Source organism: Oncorhynchus keta, chromosome 1, assembly GCF_023373465.1.
Source record: "Oncorhynchus keta strain PuntledgeMale-10-30-2019 chromosome 1, Oket_V2, whole genome shotgun sequence".
In the NCBI taxonomy this organism is placed as follows: Eukaryota; Metazoa; Chordata; class Actinopteri; order Salmoniformes; family Salmonidae; genus Oncorhynchus; species Oncorhynchus keta.
In genome coordinates, this window is record NC_068421.1 from 52,175,964 (window position 1) to 52,194,881 (window position 18,918).

Genomic DNA, 18,918 nt, shown 5'->3' on the forward strand with positions numbered 1-18,918 from the left:
TCACTCACCACACACACTCTCGTGTGTGTTGAAACGCCGACTTTTGGAAACGTAGGTCTGAGTTTCTTTGTGGAGCACTGCGAGAAATCACTTGACGGAAAGTTGACAGGAGTACAATACCATAGTCAAAAATAAGGATGCAGTCATGCACACTGTCGGTCTGGGTTTCTTTGTGGGGCACCGTGACAAATTCAAACAAACACACACACAGTGAGGTGAGGTGAGGTGAGGAGAAGGTGGGGGACGTACTGACACAGCTGGTATTGTCCGCGTGCAGCAGTAGAGGGGCGGGACAGGAACACGTGTGGCCCCCCGGTGTGTTGGTGCAGGTGTGGGAGCAGCCCCCGTTCTGGAGCTTACACTCGTCGATATCTAACACACACACACACACACCAAATTACTAATTGTGTTACAGTTAGCGATATCAAACAGACACATGACAAGCAAAATAAAGTGCATTTCTCAAAAACTGAACATAAGTCCGGAAAAAAAGACAACACTCTAGGGAGTCTAGGCTGACTACTTTACTGCTAACATACTGTCTAGTTGGATAGATTACCATCCTACTCTACAGTATGCTTTTCCGAGGTGGTTTTACAGTAGCAGAACTGGGCCAGAACAAGGCTTAACTGGATCTTAGCGGCCCACTGACTACTGACCTACACAGCTGTGGCGGTCGATGTGAAGCTGGTAGCCAGGTCGGCAGGAACACAGGAAGGAGCCCTGCGTGTTGGTGCACACCTGCTCACACGTCCCGTTCTGCACCACACACTCATCAACGTCTGGGGGACCAAGGACAGGGAGGAGATTCAGGTTAGTGCGTATTCATTAGCTCTGTAGTGTACTGTAGGTAGTTCACTAGCTATGTACTCTATATATGTTACTGGTAGTTTACTCTTTATGAGTACACAAAGGAGAGCATTCTGTCTGTCTGTGTTAATAGCGATATGCTCTTTACCTGTACATGGAGTAGAATACTCTAGTAATTGTGCAGTGCTGTAGTTGACCTGTTCAGTACTGTTGTTTACCAGTGCAGTACAGTAGTAAACCTGTGGTGAATTGTAGTTAAAAGCCCAGTGCAGTGAAAAACGTGATTTCCCTGTGTATTCTAAATATTTCCACACTATGAGGTTGGAATAATACTGTCAAATTGTGAGAACTATGATATTGCCCTTTTAAGTGTAAGAGCTGTTTGAAAAGACAGCCTGAAATTTCATCCTGTTTTGGTGGGAGGGAGTTTTGGCCTTACATGGTGACATCACTATGTGGTAATTTAGTTAACAGGCCAATAAGAAAGAGAGTTTCAAACCTCTCTGCCATTAACGGCTAGTTTTCAGTTTTTCCCTCCCCACTCAGACCCCTCCCAGACAGTACTAGAAAAATTCTTACTTGAGAAATTAGTCTTCGCTAAGAAGCAATAGTTTTTTCTTTTTAATTTTTTTTAAAATCAAAAACAATCATAGTAAGCTACTTAATTGTTACCCAGAAATGATTGGATATTGAGATAAAAACAGCTGCATTGGACCTTTAACCTGTGTAGTATTGTAGTTTACCAGTGCAGTACTGTAGTTTACAGTGTAGTACTGTAGTTGACCAGTGCAGTACTATAGTTTACCAGTGCAGTACTGTAGTTTACCCTGCAGTACTGTAGTTTACCCTGTAGTACTGTAGTTTACTGTGCAGCACTGTAGTTTATCAGTGCATTACTGTAGTTTACCAGTGCAGTACTGTAGTTTACCAGTGCAGTACTGTAGTTTACCTGAGCAGTTGTGTCCATCCTGGGCTAGCTGGTAGCCTATGCCACAGTGGCAGCTGTAGCCTCCTGGCTCGTTGGTGCAGTTGTGCTCACAGTGACCATTGCTCAGGGCACACTCATCAACATCTGTAACCATGGCAATAAACAGACATCCATAATAATACACTGTAGTAGAGCACAGTAAAACAATGGTATGTACAGCAACACCTTGAGCACACACGCACAGACATCCACACACATCCACACACACAAGCCATCTGCTTCTGTCTCACCCACCGAAGCAAGAGAGGCCATCCCCATTGAAGCCCTGGTAACACTGGCAGAAGTAGGAGCCAATGATGTTCCCACAGCGAGCATTAGTATCACAACCGTGACGCCCTGATGCACACTCATTCTCATCTGGAGTAGAGAGACAGAAAGAGAGAGAGAGAGGAGGGAGGGAGAGAGGGGACACAAGTCATTGTCAACAAATCAACATCAAATTCCATCTGCAACCCTGTGACTATTAAACTCTCTAAATCTAAAATACATTTTCCACAGAAATGTTCAGTTCTGTTATGCAATGACATTGCTTCTTACCCTCACAGTATGAGCCATTGCCCCGGTAACCTCTTTGGCAGACACACTTATAACTCCCAAAAGTGTTCTCACACACACCCTGACCAGCACACACATCTGGAGTTTCCATGCACTCATCCACATCTGTGAAAGAGAGAGAGAGAGAGAGAGAGAGAGAGAGAGAGAGAGAGAGAGAGAGAGAGAGAGAGAGAGAGAGAGAGAGAGAGAGAGAGAGACAGAGAGAGAGAGAGAGAGAGAGAGAGAGAGAGAGAGAGAGAGAGAGAGAGAGAGAGAGAGAGAGAGAGAGAGAGAGAGAGAGAGAGAGAGAGAGAGAGAGAGAGGGAGAGAGACAGAGAGAGAGAGAGAGACAGAGAGAGACAGAGAGAGAGAGAGAGAGAGAGAGACAGAGAGGCAGAGAGAGACAGAGAGAGAGAGAGAGAGAGAGAGAGAGAGAGAGAGAGAGAGAGAGAGAGACAGAGAGAGAAAAAATGAAGCAATGAAGAAATACTTACATCACAGAAGATAAGTCAGTTTTTGGGTGGTCCTGCATGGACCCCAAAGGACCAGTAAATCATGCATCGAGCGTGAACCGTGAGCCATAGGTCCACAAACCGGAAGCTTCTCAGGGCGGTCATGAAGGGTCTACTGGGTTACACACGTAAGAATCTGCTGTTGGCACCCATTCAAATTAGCCCCAATTTGCCTTTTTTAATCTCGCCCATTCACTTAATTACTCATTTCTAATAAGCTAGGAATGATGTTTTAAATGTTTCAACCCAACATATTTGGCTGATATCGTTATCAACCTACTGCACACCCATTATTATTGTGCAGGGTCTGCTATTAACACGCTAATGTAACAGAGTTAAGAATGTACCGTAAACTCACTCCACCGCTAGCTTGAAATGTCGCCGATGGAGCTATCCAATTGCTACCTTCGGTATACCTCAAACGGTTGGTAATGTTTTCAAGGAGGATGGTCATGTGTGTTTGCGAGCAGAAGATCAATGATGATTCGAGCCCTGTATTTATGGACAGGGACAGTGGAGGACGATACAGTGAGCTCCAAAAGTATTGGAACAGTGACACAAATACAGTATCATACCCGCAACACACGCTAACATAACTGGGATACTAGCCTTCGAGGCAGAGTTCCTCTGTCCAGTGTCTGTGTTCTTTTGCCCATCTTAATCTTTTCTTTTTATTGGCCAGTCTGAGATATGGCTTTTTCTTTGTAACTCTGCCTAGAATGCCAGCATCCCGGAGTTGACTCTTCACTGTTGACGTTGAGACGGGTACTATTTAATGAAGCTGCCAGTTGAGGATTTGTGAAGCGTCTGTTTCTCAAACTAGACACTCTAATGTACTTGTCCTCTTGCTCAGTTGTGCACCGGGGCCTCCCACTCCTCTTTCTATTCTGGTTAGAGCCAGTTTGCGCTGTTCGGTGAAGGGAGTAGTACACAGCGGTGTACGAGATCTTCAGTTTCTTGGCAATTTCTCACATGAAATCGCCTTCATTTCTCAGAACAAGTATAGACTGACGAGTTTCAGAAGAAAGGGCTTTGTTTCTGGCCATTTTGAGCCTGTAATCAAACCCACAAATGCTAATGCTCCAGATACTCAACTAGTCTAAAGAATGCCAGTTTTATTGCTTCTTTAATCAGAACAACTGTTTTCATATGTGCTAACATAATTGCAAAAGGGGTTTCTAATGATCAATTAGCATTTTAAAATGATAAACTTGGATTAGCTAACACAACGTGCCATTGGAACACAGGAGTGATGGTTGCTGATAATGGGCCTCTGTACGCCTATGTAGATATTCCACAAAAGAATCTGCCGTTTCCAGCTGCAATTGTCATTTACAACATTAACACGTCGTACACTGTATTTCTGATCAATTTGACAAACAATGTGTTTTTCTTTCAAAAACAAGGACATTTCTAAGTGACCCCAAACTTTTGAATGGTAGTGTACGTAACCAATAATTCGAAACATCTGAACAATCTAATGGTGCCCAGATTATATCTGTTTACAACTTATTTGATACTCTACTGGACCCCAAGGCTATAACATTTGTATCTGCACCATTAATATATAATTCTTACAATATTAAAGTTAAAATCATTTATTTTCATAATTTGGATTCATTTTAACACTGCGATACCATTGCCAACAAACCTAGCTGAGATGAGAAAACATCAAGTGCCGAACAAGAGAGAACAATAGTGACACATTATCATACGAGTATCATATGGTATTATAACAGTATTACCTAACTGATGGTATCAGGTCCTAATCCAGGCACTTGTCATCTCCCGTCTGGATTACTGCAACTCGCTGTTGGCTGGGCTCCCTGCCTGTGCCATTAAACCCCTACAACTCATCCAGAACGCCGCAGCCCGTCTGGTGTTCAACCTTCCCAAGTTCTCTCACGTCACCCCGCTCCTCCGCTCTCTCCACTGGCTTCCAGTTGAAGCTCGCATCCGCTACAAGACCATGGTGCTTGCCTACGGAGCTGTGAAGGGAACGGCACCTCAGTACCTCCAGGCTCTGATCAGGCCCTACACCCAAACAAGGGCACTGCGTTCATCCACCTATGGCCTGCTCGCCTCCCTACCACTGAGGAAGTACAGTTCCCGCTCAGCCCAGTCAAAACTGTTCGCTGCTCTGGCCCCCCAATGGTGGAACAAACTCCCTCACGACGCCAGGACAGCGGAGTCAATCACCACCTTCCGGAGACACCTGAAACCCCACCTCTTTAAGGAATACCTAGGATAGGATAAGTAATCCTTCTCACCCCCCCCCCTCTAAAAGATTTAGATGCACAATTGTAAAGTGGCTGTTCCACTGGATGTCATAAGGTGAATGCACCAATTTGTAAGTCGCTCTGGATAAGAGCGTCTGCTCAATGACTTAAATGTAAATGTAAATTATAACAGTAACAGCTAGCTGATGGAATCATGTGGTATTATAACAGTATTACCTAACCGATGGTATCATGTGGTATTATAACAGTAACAGCTAGCTGATGGTATCATGTGGTATTATAACAGTAACAACTAGCTGATGGTATCATATGGTATTATAACAGCATTACCTAACTGATGGTATCATGTGGTATTATAACAGTATTACCTAACTGATGGTATCATGTGGTATTATAACAGTAACAGCTAGCTGATGGTATCATGTGGTATTATAACAGTAACAACTAGCTGATGGTATCATGTGGTATTATAACATTATTACCTAACTGATTGTATCATGTGGTACTATAACAGTATTACCTAACTGATGGTATATTGTGGTATTATAACATTATTACCTAACTGATTGTATCATGTGGTACTATAACAGTATTACCTAACTGATGGTATATTGTGGTATTATAACATTATTACCTAACTGATTGTATCATGTGGTACTATAACAGTATTACCTAACTGATGGTATATTGTGGTATTATTACAGTATTACCTAACTGATGGTATCATGTGGTATTATAACAGCAACAACTAGCTGATGGTATCATGTGGTACTATAACAGTAACAGCTAGCTGATGGTATCATATGGTATTATAACAGTATTACCTAACTGATGGTATCAGGTGGTATTATAACAGTATTACCTAACTGATGGTATCATGTGGTATTATAACAGTATTACCTAACTGATGGTATCATGTGGTATTATAACAGTATTACCTAACTGATGGTATCATATGGTATTATAACAGTATTACCTAACTGATGGTATCATATGGTATTATAACAGTAACAACTAGCTGATGGTATCATGTGGTATTATAACAGTAACAACTAGCTGATGGTATCATATGGTATTATAGCAGTAACAACTAGCTGATTGTATCATGTGGTATTATAACAGTATTACCTAACTGATGGTATCATGCGGTATTATAACAGTATTACCTAACTGATGGTATCATGTGGTATTATAACAGTATTACCTAACTGATGGTATCATGTGGTATTATAACAGTAACAACTAGCTGATGGTATCATATGGTATTATAACAGTATTACCTAACTGATGGTATCAGGTGGTATTATAACAGTATTACCTAACTGATGGTATCATATGGTATTATAACAGTATTACCTAACTGATGGTATCAGGTGGTATTATAACAGTATTACCTAACTGATGGTATCATATGGTATTATAACAGTATTACCTAACTGATGGTATCAGGTGGTATTATAACAGTATTACCTAACTGATTGTATCATATGGTATTATAACAGTATTACCTAACTGATGGTATAAGGTGGTATTATAACAGTATTACCTAACTGATGGTATCATATGGTATTATAACAGTATTACCTAACTGATGGTATCATATGGTATTATAACAGTATTACCTAACTGATGGTATCAGGTGGTATTATAACAGTATTACCTAACTGATGGCATCATGTGGTATTATAACAGTATTACCTAACTGATGGTATCAGGTGGTATTATAACAGTATTACCTAACTGATGGTATCATATGGTATTATAACAGTATTACCTAACTGATGGTATCATATGGTATTATAACAGTATTACCTAACTGATGGTATCAGGTGGTATTATAACAGTATTACCTAACTGATGGTATCATATGGCATTATAACAGTATTACCTAACTGATGGTATCAGGTGGTATTATAACAGTATTACCTAACTGATGGTATCATATGGTATTATAACAGTATTACCTAACTGATGGTATCAGGTGGTATTATAACAGTATTACCTAACTGATGGTATCATATGGTATTATAACAGTATTACCTAACTGATGGTATCAGGTGGTATTATAACAGTATTACCTAACTGATGGCATCATGTGGTATTATAACAGTATTACCTAACTGATGGTATCAGGTGGTATTATAACAGTATTACCTAACTGATGGTATCATATGGTATTATAACAGTATTACCTAACTGATGGTATCATGTGGTATTATAACAGTAACAACTAGCTGATGGTATCATGTGGTATTATAACAGTATTACCTAGCTGATGGCATCATGTGGTATTATAACAGTAACAACTAGCTGATGGTATCATATTGTATTATAACAGTAACAACTAGCTGATGGTATCATATGGTATTATAACAGTATTACCTAACTGATGGTATCATGTGGTATTATTACAGTATTACCTAACTGATTGTATCATGTGGTATTATAACAGTAACAACTAGCTGATTGTATCATGTGGTATATGATAACAGTATTATCTAACTGATGGTATCATGTGGTATTATAGCAGTAACAACTAGCTGATGGCATCATGTGGTATTATAACAGTAACAACTAGCTGATTGTATCATGTGGTATTATAACAGTATTACCTAACTGATGGTATCATGTGGTATTATAACAGTATTACCTAACTGATGGTATCAGGTGGTATTATAACAGTATTACCTAACTGATGGTATCATGTGGTATTATAACAGTAACAACTAGCTGATGGTATCATATGGTATTATAACAGTATTACCTAACTGATGGTATCAGGTGGTATTATAACAGTATTACCTAACTGATGGTATCATATGGTATTATAACAGTATTACCTAACTGATGGTATCAGGTGGTATTATAACAGTATTGCCTAACTGATGGTATCATATGGTATTATAACAGTATTACCTAACTGATGGTATCAGGTGGTATTATAACAGTATTACCTAACTGATGGTATCAGGTGGTATTATAACAGTATTACCTAACTGATGGTATCATATGGTATTATAACAGTATTACCTAACTGATGGTATCATGTGGTATTATAACAGTATTACCTAACTGATGGTATCATATGGTATTATAACAGTATTACCTAACTGATGGTATCAGGTGGTATTATAACAGTATTACCTAACTGATGGTATCATATGGTATTATAACAGTATTACCTAACTGATGGTATCAGGTGGTATTATAACAGTATTACCTAACTGATGGTATCATACATATGGTATTATAACAGTATTACCTAACTGATGGCATCATATGGTATTATAACAGTATTACCTAACTGATGGTATCATGTGGTATTATAACAGTAACAACTAGCTGATGGTATCATATGGTATTATAACAGTATTACCTAACTGATGGTATCATGTGGTATTACAACAGTAACAACTAGCTGATGGTATCATTTGGTATTATAACAGTATTACCTAACTGATGTAACCTAACTGATGGTATCATATGGTATTATAACAGTATTACCTAACTGATGGTATCATGTGGTATTACAACAGTAACAACTAGCTGATGGTATCATGTGGTATTATAACAGCTGATTACCTAACTGATGGTATCATGTGGTATTATAACAGTAACAACTAGCTGATGGTATCATGTGGTATTATAACAGTATTACCTAGCTGATGGCATCATGTGGTATTATAACAGTAACAACTAGCTGATTGTATCAGGTGGTATTATAACAGTATTACCTAGCTGATGGCATCATGTGGTATTATAACAGTAACAACTAGCTGATGGTATCAGGTGGTATTATAACAGTATTACCTAACTGATGGTATCATGTGGTATTATAACAGTAACAACTAGCTGATGGTATCATGTGGTATTATAACAGTATTACCTAGCTGATGGCATCATGTGGTATTATAACAGTAACAACTAGCTGATTGTATCAGGTGGTATTATAACAGTATTACCTAACTGATGGCATCATGTGGTATTATAACAGTAACAACTAGCTGATGGTATCAGGTGGTATTATAACAGTATTACCTAACTGATGGTATCATGTGGTATTATAACAGTAACAACTAGCTGATGGTATCATATTGTATTATAACAGTAACAACTAGCTGATGGTATCATATGGTATTATAACAGTATTACCTAACTGATGGTATCATGTGGTATTATTACAGTATTACCTAACTGATTGTATCATGTGGTATTATAACAGTAACTAACTAGCTGATTGTATCATGTGGTATATGATAACAGTATTATCTAACTGATGGTATCATGTGGTATTATAGCAGTAACAACTAGCTGATGGCATCATGTGGTATTATAACAGTAACAACTAGCTGATTGTATCATGTGGTATTATAACAGTAACAACTAGCTGATTGTATCATGTGGTATTATAACAGTATTACCTAACTGATGGTATCATGTGGTATTATAACAGTATTACCTAACTGATGGTATCAGGTGGTATTATAACAGTATTACCTAACTGATGGTATCATGTGGTATTATAACAGTAACAACTAGCTGATGGTATCATATGGTATTATAACAGTATTACCTAACTGATGGTATCAGGTGGTATTATAACAGTATTACCTAACTGATGGTATCATATGGTATTATAACAGTATTACCTAACTGATGGTATCAGGTGGTATTATAACAGTAACCTAACTGATGGTATCATATGGTATTATAACAGTATTACCTAACTGATGGTATCAGGTGGTACTATAACAGTATTACCTAACTGATGGTATCATTGTGGTATTATTACAGTATTACCTAACTGATGGTATCATGTGGTATTATAACAGCAACAACTAGCTGATGGTATCATGTGGTACTATAACAGTAACAGCTAGCTCATGGTATCATGTGGTATTATAACAGTATTACCTAACTGATGGTATCATGTGGTATTATAACAGTATTACCTAACTGATGGTATCAGGTGGTATTATAACAGTATTACCTAACTGATGGTATCATGTGGTATTATAACAGTATTACCTAACATATGGTATTATAACAGTATTACCTAACTGATGGTATCATGTGGTATTATAACAGTAACAACTAGCTGATGGTATCATGTGGTATTATAACAGTAACAACTAGCTGATGGTATCATGTGGTATTATAACAGTAACAACTAGCTGATGGTATCATGTGGTATTATAACAGTATTACCTAACATGTGGTATTATAACAGTATTACCTAACTGATGGTATCATGTGGTATTATAACAGTATTACCTAACTGATGGTATCATGTGGTATTATAACAGTAACAACTAGCTGATGGTATCATATGGTATTATAACAGTATTACCTAACTGATGGTATCAGGTGGTATTATAACAGTATTACCTAACTGATGGTATCATATGGTATTATAACAGTATTACCTAACTGATGGTATCAGGTGGTATTATAACAGTATTACCTAACTGATGGTATCATGGTATTATAACAGTATTACCTAACTGATGGTATCAGGTGGTATTATAACAGTATTACCTAACTGATTGTATCATATGGTATTATAACAGTATTACCTAACTGATGGTATAAGGTGGTATTATAACAGTATTACCTAACTGATGGTATCATATGGTATTATAACAGTATTACCTAACTGATGGTATCATGTGGTATTATAACAGTATTACCTAACTGATGGTATCAGGTGGTATTATAACAGTATTACCTAACTGATGGTATCATGTGGTATTATAACAGTATTACCTAACTGATGGTATCATGTGGTATTATAACAGTATTACCTAACTGATGGTATCATGTGGTATTATAACAGTATTACCTAACTGATGGTATCATATGGTATTATAACAGTATTACCTAACTGATGGTATCAGGTGGTATTATAACAGTATTACCTAACTGATGGTATCATATGGCATTATAACAGTATTACCTAACTGATGGTATCAGGTGGTATTATAACAGTATTACCTAACTGATGGTATCATATGGTATTATAACAGTATTACCTAACTGATGGTATCAGGTGGTATTATAACAGTATTACCTAACTGATGGTATCATATGGTATTATAACAGTATTACCTAACTGATGGTATCAGGTGGTATTATAACAGTATTACCTAACTGATGGCATCATGTGGTATTATAACAGTATTACCTAACTGATGGTATCAGGTGGTATTATAACAGTATTACCTAACTGATGGTATCATATGGTATTATAACAGTATTACCTAACTGATGGTATCATGTGGTATTATAACAGTAACAACTAGCTGATGGTATCATGTGGTATTATAACAGTATTACCTAGCTGATGGCATCATGTGGTATTATAACAGTAACAACTAGCTGATGGTATCATATTGTATTATAACAGTAACAACTAGCTGATGGTATCATATGGTATTATAACAGTATTACCTAACTGATGGTATCATGTGGTATTATTACAGTATTACCTAACGGATTGTATCATGTGGTATTATAACAGTAACAACTAGCTGATTGTATCATGTGGTATTATAGCAGTAACAACTAGCTGATGGTATCATGTGGTATTATAGCAGTAACAACTAGCTGATGGTATCATACGGTATTATAACAGTAACAACTAGCTGATGGTATCATGTGGTATTATTACAGTATTACCTAACTGATGGTATCATGTGGTATTATAACAGTATTACCTAACTGATGGTATCAGGTGGTATTATAACAGTATTACCTAACTGATGGTATCATGTGGTATTATAACAGTAACAACTAGCTGATGGTATCATATGGTATTATAACAGTATTACCTAACTGATGGTATCAGGTGGTATTATAACAGTATTACCTAACTGATGGTATCATATGGTATTATAACAGTATTACCTAACTGATGGTATCAGGTGGTATTATAACAGTATTGCCTAACTGATGGTATCATATGGTATTATAACAGTATTACCTAACTGATGGTATCAGGTGGTATTATAACAGTATTACCTAACTGATGGTATCAGGTGGTATTATAACAGTATTACCTAACTGATGGTATCATATGGTATTATAACAGTATTACCTAACTGATGGTATCATGTGGTATTATAACAGTATTACCTAACTGATGGTATCATATGGTATTATAACAGTATTACCTAACTGATGGTATCAGGTGGTATTATAACAGTATTACCTAACTGATGGTATCATATGGTATTATAACAGTATTACCTAACTGATGGTATCAGGTGGTATTATAACAGTATTACCTAACTGATGGTATATACATATGGTATTATAACAGTATTACCTAACTGATGGCATCATATGGTATTATAACAGTATTACCTAACTGATGGTATCATGTGGTATTATAACAGTAACAACTAGCTGATGGTATCATATGGTATTATAACAGTATTACCTAACTGATGGTATCATGTGGTATTACAGTAACTAGCTGATGGTATCATGTGGTATTATAACAGTAACAACTAGCTGATGGTATCATTTGGTATTATAACAGTATTACCTAACTGATGGTATCATATGGTATTATAACAGTATTACCTAACTGATGGTATCATGTGGTATTACAACAGTAACAACTAGCTGATGGTATCATGTGGTATTATAACAGCATTACCTAACTGATGGTATCATGTGGTATTATAACAGTAACAACTAGCTGATGGTATCATGTGGTATTATAACAGTATTACCTAGCTGATGGCATCATGTGGTATTATAACAGTAACAACTAGCTGATTGTATCAGGTGGTATTATAACAGTATTACCTAGCTGATGGCATCATGTGGTATTATAACAGTAACAACTAGCTGATGGTATCAGGTGGTATTATAACAGCATTACCTAACTGATGGTATCATGTGGTATTATAACAGTAACAACTAGCTGATGGTATCATGTGGTATTATAACAGTATTACCTAGCTGATGGCATCATGTGGTATTATAACAGTAACAACTAGCTGATTGTATCAGGTGGTATTATAACAGTATTACCTAGCTGATGGCATCATGTGGTATTATAACAGTAACAACTAGCTGATGGTATCAGGTGGTATTATAACAGTATTACCTAACTGATGGTATCATGTGGTATTATAACAGTAACAACTAGCTGATGGTATCATATTGTATTATAACAGTAACAACTAGCTGATGGTATCATATGGTATTATAACAGTATTACCTAACTGATGGTATCATGTGGTATTATTACAGTATTACCTAACTGATTGTATCATGTGGTATTATAACAGTAACAACTAGCTGATTGTATCATGTGGTATATGATAACAGTATTATCTAACTGATGGTATCATGTGGTATTATAGCAGTAACAACTAGCTGATGGCATCATGTGGTATTATTACAGTATTACCTAACTGATTGTATCATGTGGTATTATAACAGTAACAACTAGCTGATTGTATCATGTGGTATATGATAACAGTATTATCTAACTGATGGCATCATGTGGTATTATAACAGTAACAACTAGCTGATTGTATCATGTGGTATTATAACAGTATTACCTAACTGATGGTATCATGTGGTATTATAACAGTAACAACTAGCTGATGGTATCATATGGTATTATAACAGTATTACCTAACTGATGGTATCAGGTGGTATTATAACAGTATTACCTAACTGATGGTATCATATGGTATTATAACAGTATTACCTAACTGATGGTATCAGGTGGTATTATAACAGTATTGCCTAACTGATGGTATCATATGGTATTATAACAGTATTACCTAACTGATGGTATCAGGTGGTATTATAACAGTATTACCTAACTGATGGTATCAGGTGGTATTATAACAGTATTACCTAACTGATGGTATCATATGGTATTATAACAGTATTACCTAACTGATGGTATCATGTGGTATTATAACAGTATTACCTAACTGATGGTATCATATGGTATTATAACAGTATTACCTAACTGATGGCATCATATGGTATTATAACAGTATTACCTAACTGATGGTATCATGTGGTATTATAACAGTAACAACTAGCTGATGGTATCATATGGTATTATAACAGTATTACCTAACTGATGGTATCATGTGGTATTACAACAGTAACAACTAGCTGATGGTATCATTTGGTATTATAACAGTATTACCTAACTGATGGTATCATATGGTATTATAACAGTATTACCTAACTGATGGTATCATGTGGTATTACAACAGTAACAACTAGCTGATGGTATCATGTGGTATTATAACAGCATTACCTAACTGATGGTATCATGTGGTATTATAACAGTAACAACTAGCTGATGGTATCATGTGGTATTATAACAGTATTACCTAACTGATGGTATCATGTGGTATTATAACAGTAACAACTAGCTGATGGTATCATGTGGTATTATAACAGTAACAACTAGCTGATGGTATCATATGGTATTATAACAGTATTACCTAACTGATGGTATCATATGGTATTATAACAGTATTACCTAACTGATGGTATCATGTGGTATTACAACAGTAACAACTAGCTGATGGTATCATGTGGTATTATAACAGTAACAACTAGCTGATGGTATCATGTGGTATTATAACAGTATTACCTAACTGATGGTATCATATGGTATTATAACAGTATTACCTAACTGATGGTATCAGGTGGTATTATAACAGTATTACCTAACTGATGGTATCATATGGTATTATAACAGTATTACCTAACTGATGGTATCATATGGTATTATAACAGTATTACCTAACTGGTGGCATCATATGGTATTATAAAAGTATTACCTAACTGATGGTATCAGGTGGTATTATAACAGTATTACCTAACTGATGGTATCATATGGTATTATAACAGTATTACCTAACTGATGGCATCATATGGTATTATAACAGTATTACCTAACTGATGGCATCATATGGTATTATAACAGTATTACCTAACTGATGGTATCAGGTGGTATTATAACAGTATTACCTAACTGATGGTATCATATGGTATTATAACAGTATTACCTAACTGATGGCATCATATGGTATTATAACAGTATTACCTAACTGATGGTATCATGTGGTATTATAACAGTAACAACTAGCTGATGGTATCATGTGGTACTATAACAGTATTACCTAACTGATGGTATCACGTGGTATTATAACAGTATTACCTAACTGATGGTATCATATGGTATTATAACAGTAACAACTAGCTCATGGTATCATGTGGTATTATAACAGTATTACCTAACTGATGGTATCATGTGGTATTATAACAGTATTACCTAACTGATGGTATCATGTGGTATTATAACAGTAACAACTAGCTGATGGTATCATGTGGTATTATAACAGTATTACCTAGCTGATGGCATCATGTGGTATTATAACAGTAACAACTAGCTGATGGTATCATGTGGTATTATAACAGTATTACCTAACTGATGGCATCATGTGGTATTATAACAGTAACAACTAGCTGATGGTATCATATGGTATTATAACAGTAACAACTAGCTGATGGTATCATATGGTATTATAACAGTATTACCTAACTGATGGTATCATGTGGTATTATAGCAGTAACAACTAGCTGATGGTATCATACGGTATTATAACAGTAACAACTAGCTGATGGTATCATATGGTATTATAACAGTATTACCTAGCTGATGGTATCATGTGGTATTATAACAGTAACAACTAGCTGATGGTATCATGTGGTATTATTACAGTATTACCTAACTGATGGTATATTGTGGTATTATTACACTATTACCTAACTGATTGTATCATGTGGTATTATAACAGTAACAACTAGCTGATTGTATCATGTGGTATTATAGCAGTAACAACTAGCTGATGGTATCATGTGGTATTATAGCAGTAACAACTAGCTGATGGTATCATACGGTATTATAACAGTAACAACTAGCTGATGGTATCATGTGGTATTATTACAGTATTACCTAACTGATGGTATATTGTGGTATTATTACACTATTACCTAACTGATTGTATCATGTGGTATTATAACAGTAACAACTAGCTGATTGTATCATGTGGTATTATAACAGTAACAACTAGCTGATGGTATCATGTGGTATTATTACAGTATTACCTAACTGATGGTATATTGTGGTATTATTACACTATTACCTAACTGATGGTATCATATGGTATTATAGCAGTAACAGCTAGCTGATGGCATCATGTGGTATTATAACAGTAACAACTAGCTGATGGTATCATGTGGTATTATTACAGTATTACCTAACTGATGGTATATTGTGGTATTATTACACTATTACCTAACTGATTGTATCATGTGGTATTATAACAGTAACAACTAGCTGATTGTATCATGTGGTATATGATAACAGTATTACCTAACTGATGGTATCATGTGGTATTATAACAGTAACAACTAGCTGATGGCATCATGTGGTATTATAACAGTATTACCTAACTGATGGTATCAGGTGGTATTACAACAGTAACAACTAGCTGATTGTATCATGTGGTATTATAACAGTATTACCTAGCTGATGGCATCATGTGGTATTATAACAGTATTACCTAGCTGATGGCATCATGTGGTATTATAACAGTAACAACTAGCTGATTGTATCATGTGGTATTATAACAGTAACAACTAGCTGATTGTATCATGTGGTATTATAACAGTATTACCTAGCTGATGGCATCATGTGGTATTACAACAGTAACAACTAGCTGATTGTATCATGTGGTATTATAACAGTATTACCTAGCTGATGGCATCATGTGGTATTATAACAGTAACAACTAGCTGATTGTATCATGTGGTATTATAACAGTATTACCTAGCTGATGGCATCATGTGGTATTATAACAGTAACAACTAGCTGATGGTATCATGTGGTATTATAACAGTAACAACTAGCTGATGGTATCATATGGTATACGGTATTATAACAGTAACAACTAGCTGATGGTATCATATGGTATTATAACAGTATTACCTAACTGATTGCATCATGTGGTATTATAACAGTATTACCTAACTGATGGTATCAGGTGGTATTACAACAGTAACAACTAGCTGATGGCATCATGTGGTATTATAACAGTAACAACTAGCTGATGGCATCATGTGGTATTATAACAGTATTACCTAACTGATGGTATCAGGTGGTATTATAACAGTAACAACTAGCTGATGGCATCATGTGGTATTATAACAGTAACAACTAGCTGATTGTATCATGTGGTATTATAACAGTATTACCTAGCTGATGGCATCATGTGGTATTATAACAGTAACAACTAGCTGATTGTATCATGTGGTATTATAACAGTATTACCTAGCTGATGGCATCATGTGGTATTATAACAGTAACAACTAGCTGATTGTATCATGTGGTATTATAACAGTATTACCTAGCTGATGGCATCATGTGGTATTACAACAGTAACAACTAGCTGATTGTATCATGTGGTATTATAACAGTAACAACTAGCTGATTGTATCATGTGGTATTATAACAGTATTACCTAGCTGATGGCATCATGTGGTATTATAACAGTAACAACTAGCTGATGGTATCATGTGGTATTATAACAGTAACAACTAGCTGATGGCATCATGTGGTATTATAACAGTAACAACTAGCTGATTGTATCATGTGGTATATGATAACAGTATTATCTAACTGATGGTATCATGTGGTATTATAACAGTAACAACTAGCTGATGGTATCATATGGTATTATAACAGTAACAACTAGCTGATGGTATCATATGGTATTATAACAGTATTACCTAACTGATGGTATCAGGTGGTATTATAACAGTATTACCTAACTGATGGTATCATGTGGTATTATAACAGTAACAACTAGCTGATGGCATCATGTGGTATTATAACAGTAACAACTAGCTGATGGTATCATGTGGTATTATAACAGTATTACCTAACTGATGGTATCATGTGGTATTATAGCAGTAACAACTAGCTGATGGCATCATGTGGTATTATAACAGTAACAACTAGCTGATGGTATCATGTGGTATTATTACAGTATTACCTAACTGATGGTATATTGTGGTATTATTACACTATTACCTAACTGATTGTATCATGTGGTATTATAACAGTAACAACTAGCTGATTGTATCATGTGGTATATGATAACAGTATTACCTAACTGATGGTATCATGTGGTATTATAGCAGTAACAACTAGCTGATGGCATCATGTGGTATTATAACAGTAACAACTAGCTGATGGTATCATGTGGTATTATTACAGTATTACCTAACTGATGGTATATTGTGGTATTATTACACTATTACCTAACTGATTGTATCATGTGGTATTATAACAGTAACAACTAGCTGATTGTATCATGTGGTATATGATAACAGTATTACCTAACTGATGGTATCATGTGGTATTATAGCAGTAACAACTAGCTGATGGCATCATGTGGTATTATAACAGTAACAACTAGCTGATTGTATCATGTGGTATTATAACAGTAACCTAACTGATGGTATCATAACTGATGGTATCAGGTGGTATTATAACAGTAACAACTAGCTGATGGCATCATGTGGTATTATAACAGTAACAACTAGCTGATGGTATCATATTGTATTATAACAGTAACAACTAGCTGATGGTATCATGTGGTATTATTACAGTATTACCTAACTGATGGTATATTGTGGTATTATTACACTATTACCTAACTGATTGTATCATGTGGTATTATAACAGTAACAACTAGCTGATTGTATCATGTGG

The 18,918-nt window shown here is 35.9% G+C and overlaps 1 protein-coding gene across 1 annotated transcript in view; it reads right to left on the reverse strand.

Annotated features, from left to right (window-relative positions):
• si:ch211-221n20.8 (neurogenic locus notch homolog protein 3) overlaps positions 1–18,918 on the reverse strand; it is a 36,437-nt gene that overhangs the window by 7,466 nt on the left and 10,053 nt on the right. Inside the window, exons 8-12 of the mRNA XM_035775772.2 lie at positions 2,336–2,458; positions 2,033–2,155; positions 1,760–1,882; positions 660–782; positions 250–372 (exon numbers count right to left, since the gene is read on the reverse strand). Of these exons, the coding sequence (XP_035631665.2) occupies positions 250–372; positions 660–782; positions 1,760–1,882; positions 2,033–2,155; positions 2,336–2,458 (615 nt within the window). The remainder of the gene's footprint in view (positions 1–249; positions 373–659; positions 783–1,759; positions 1,883–2,032; positions 2,156–2,335; positions 2,459–18,918) is intronic.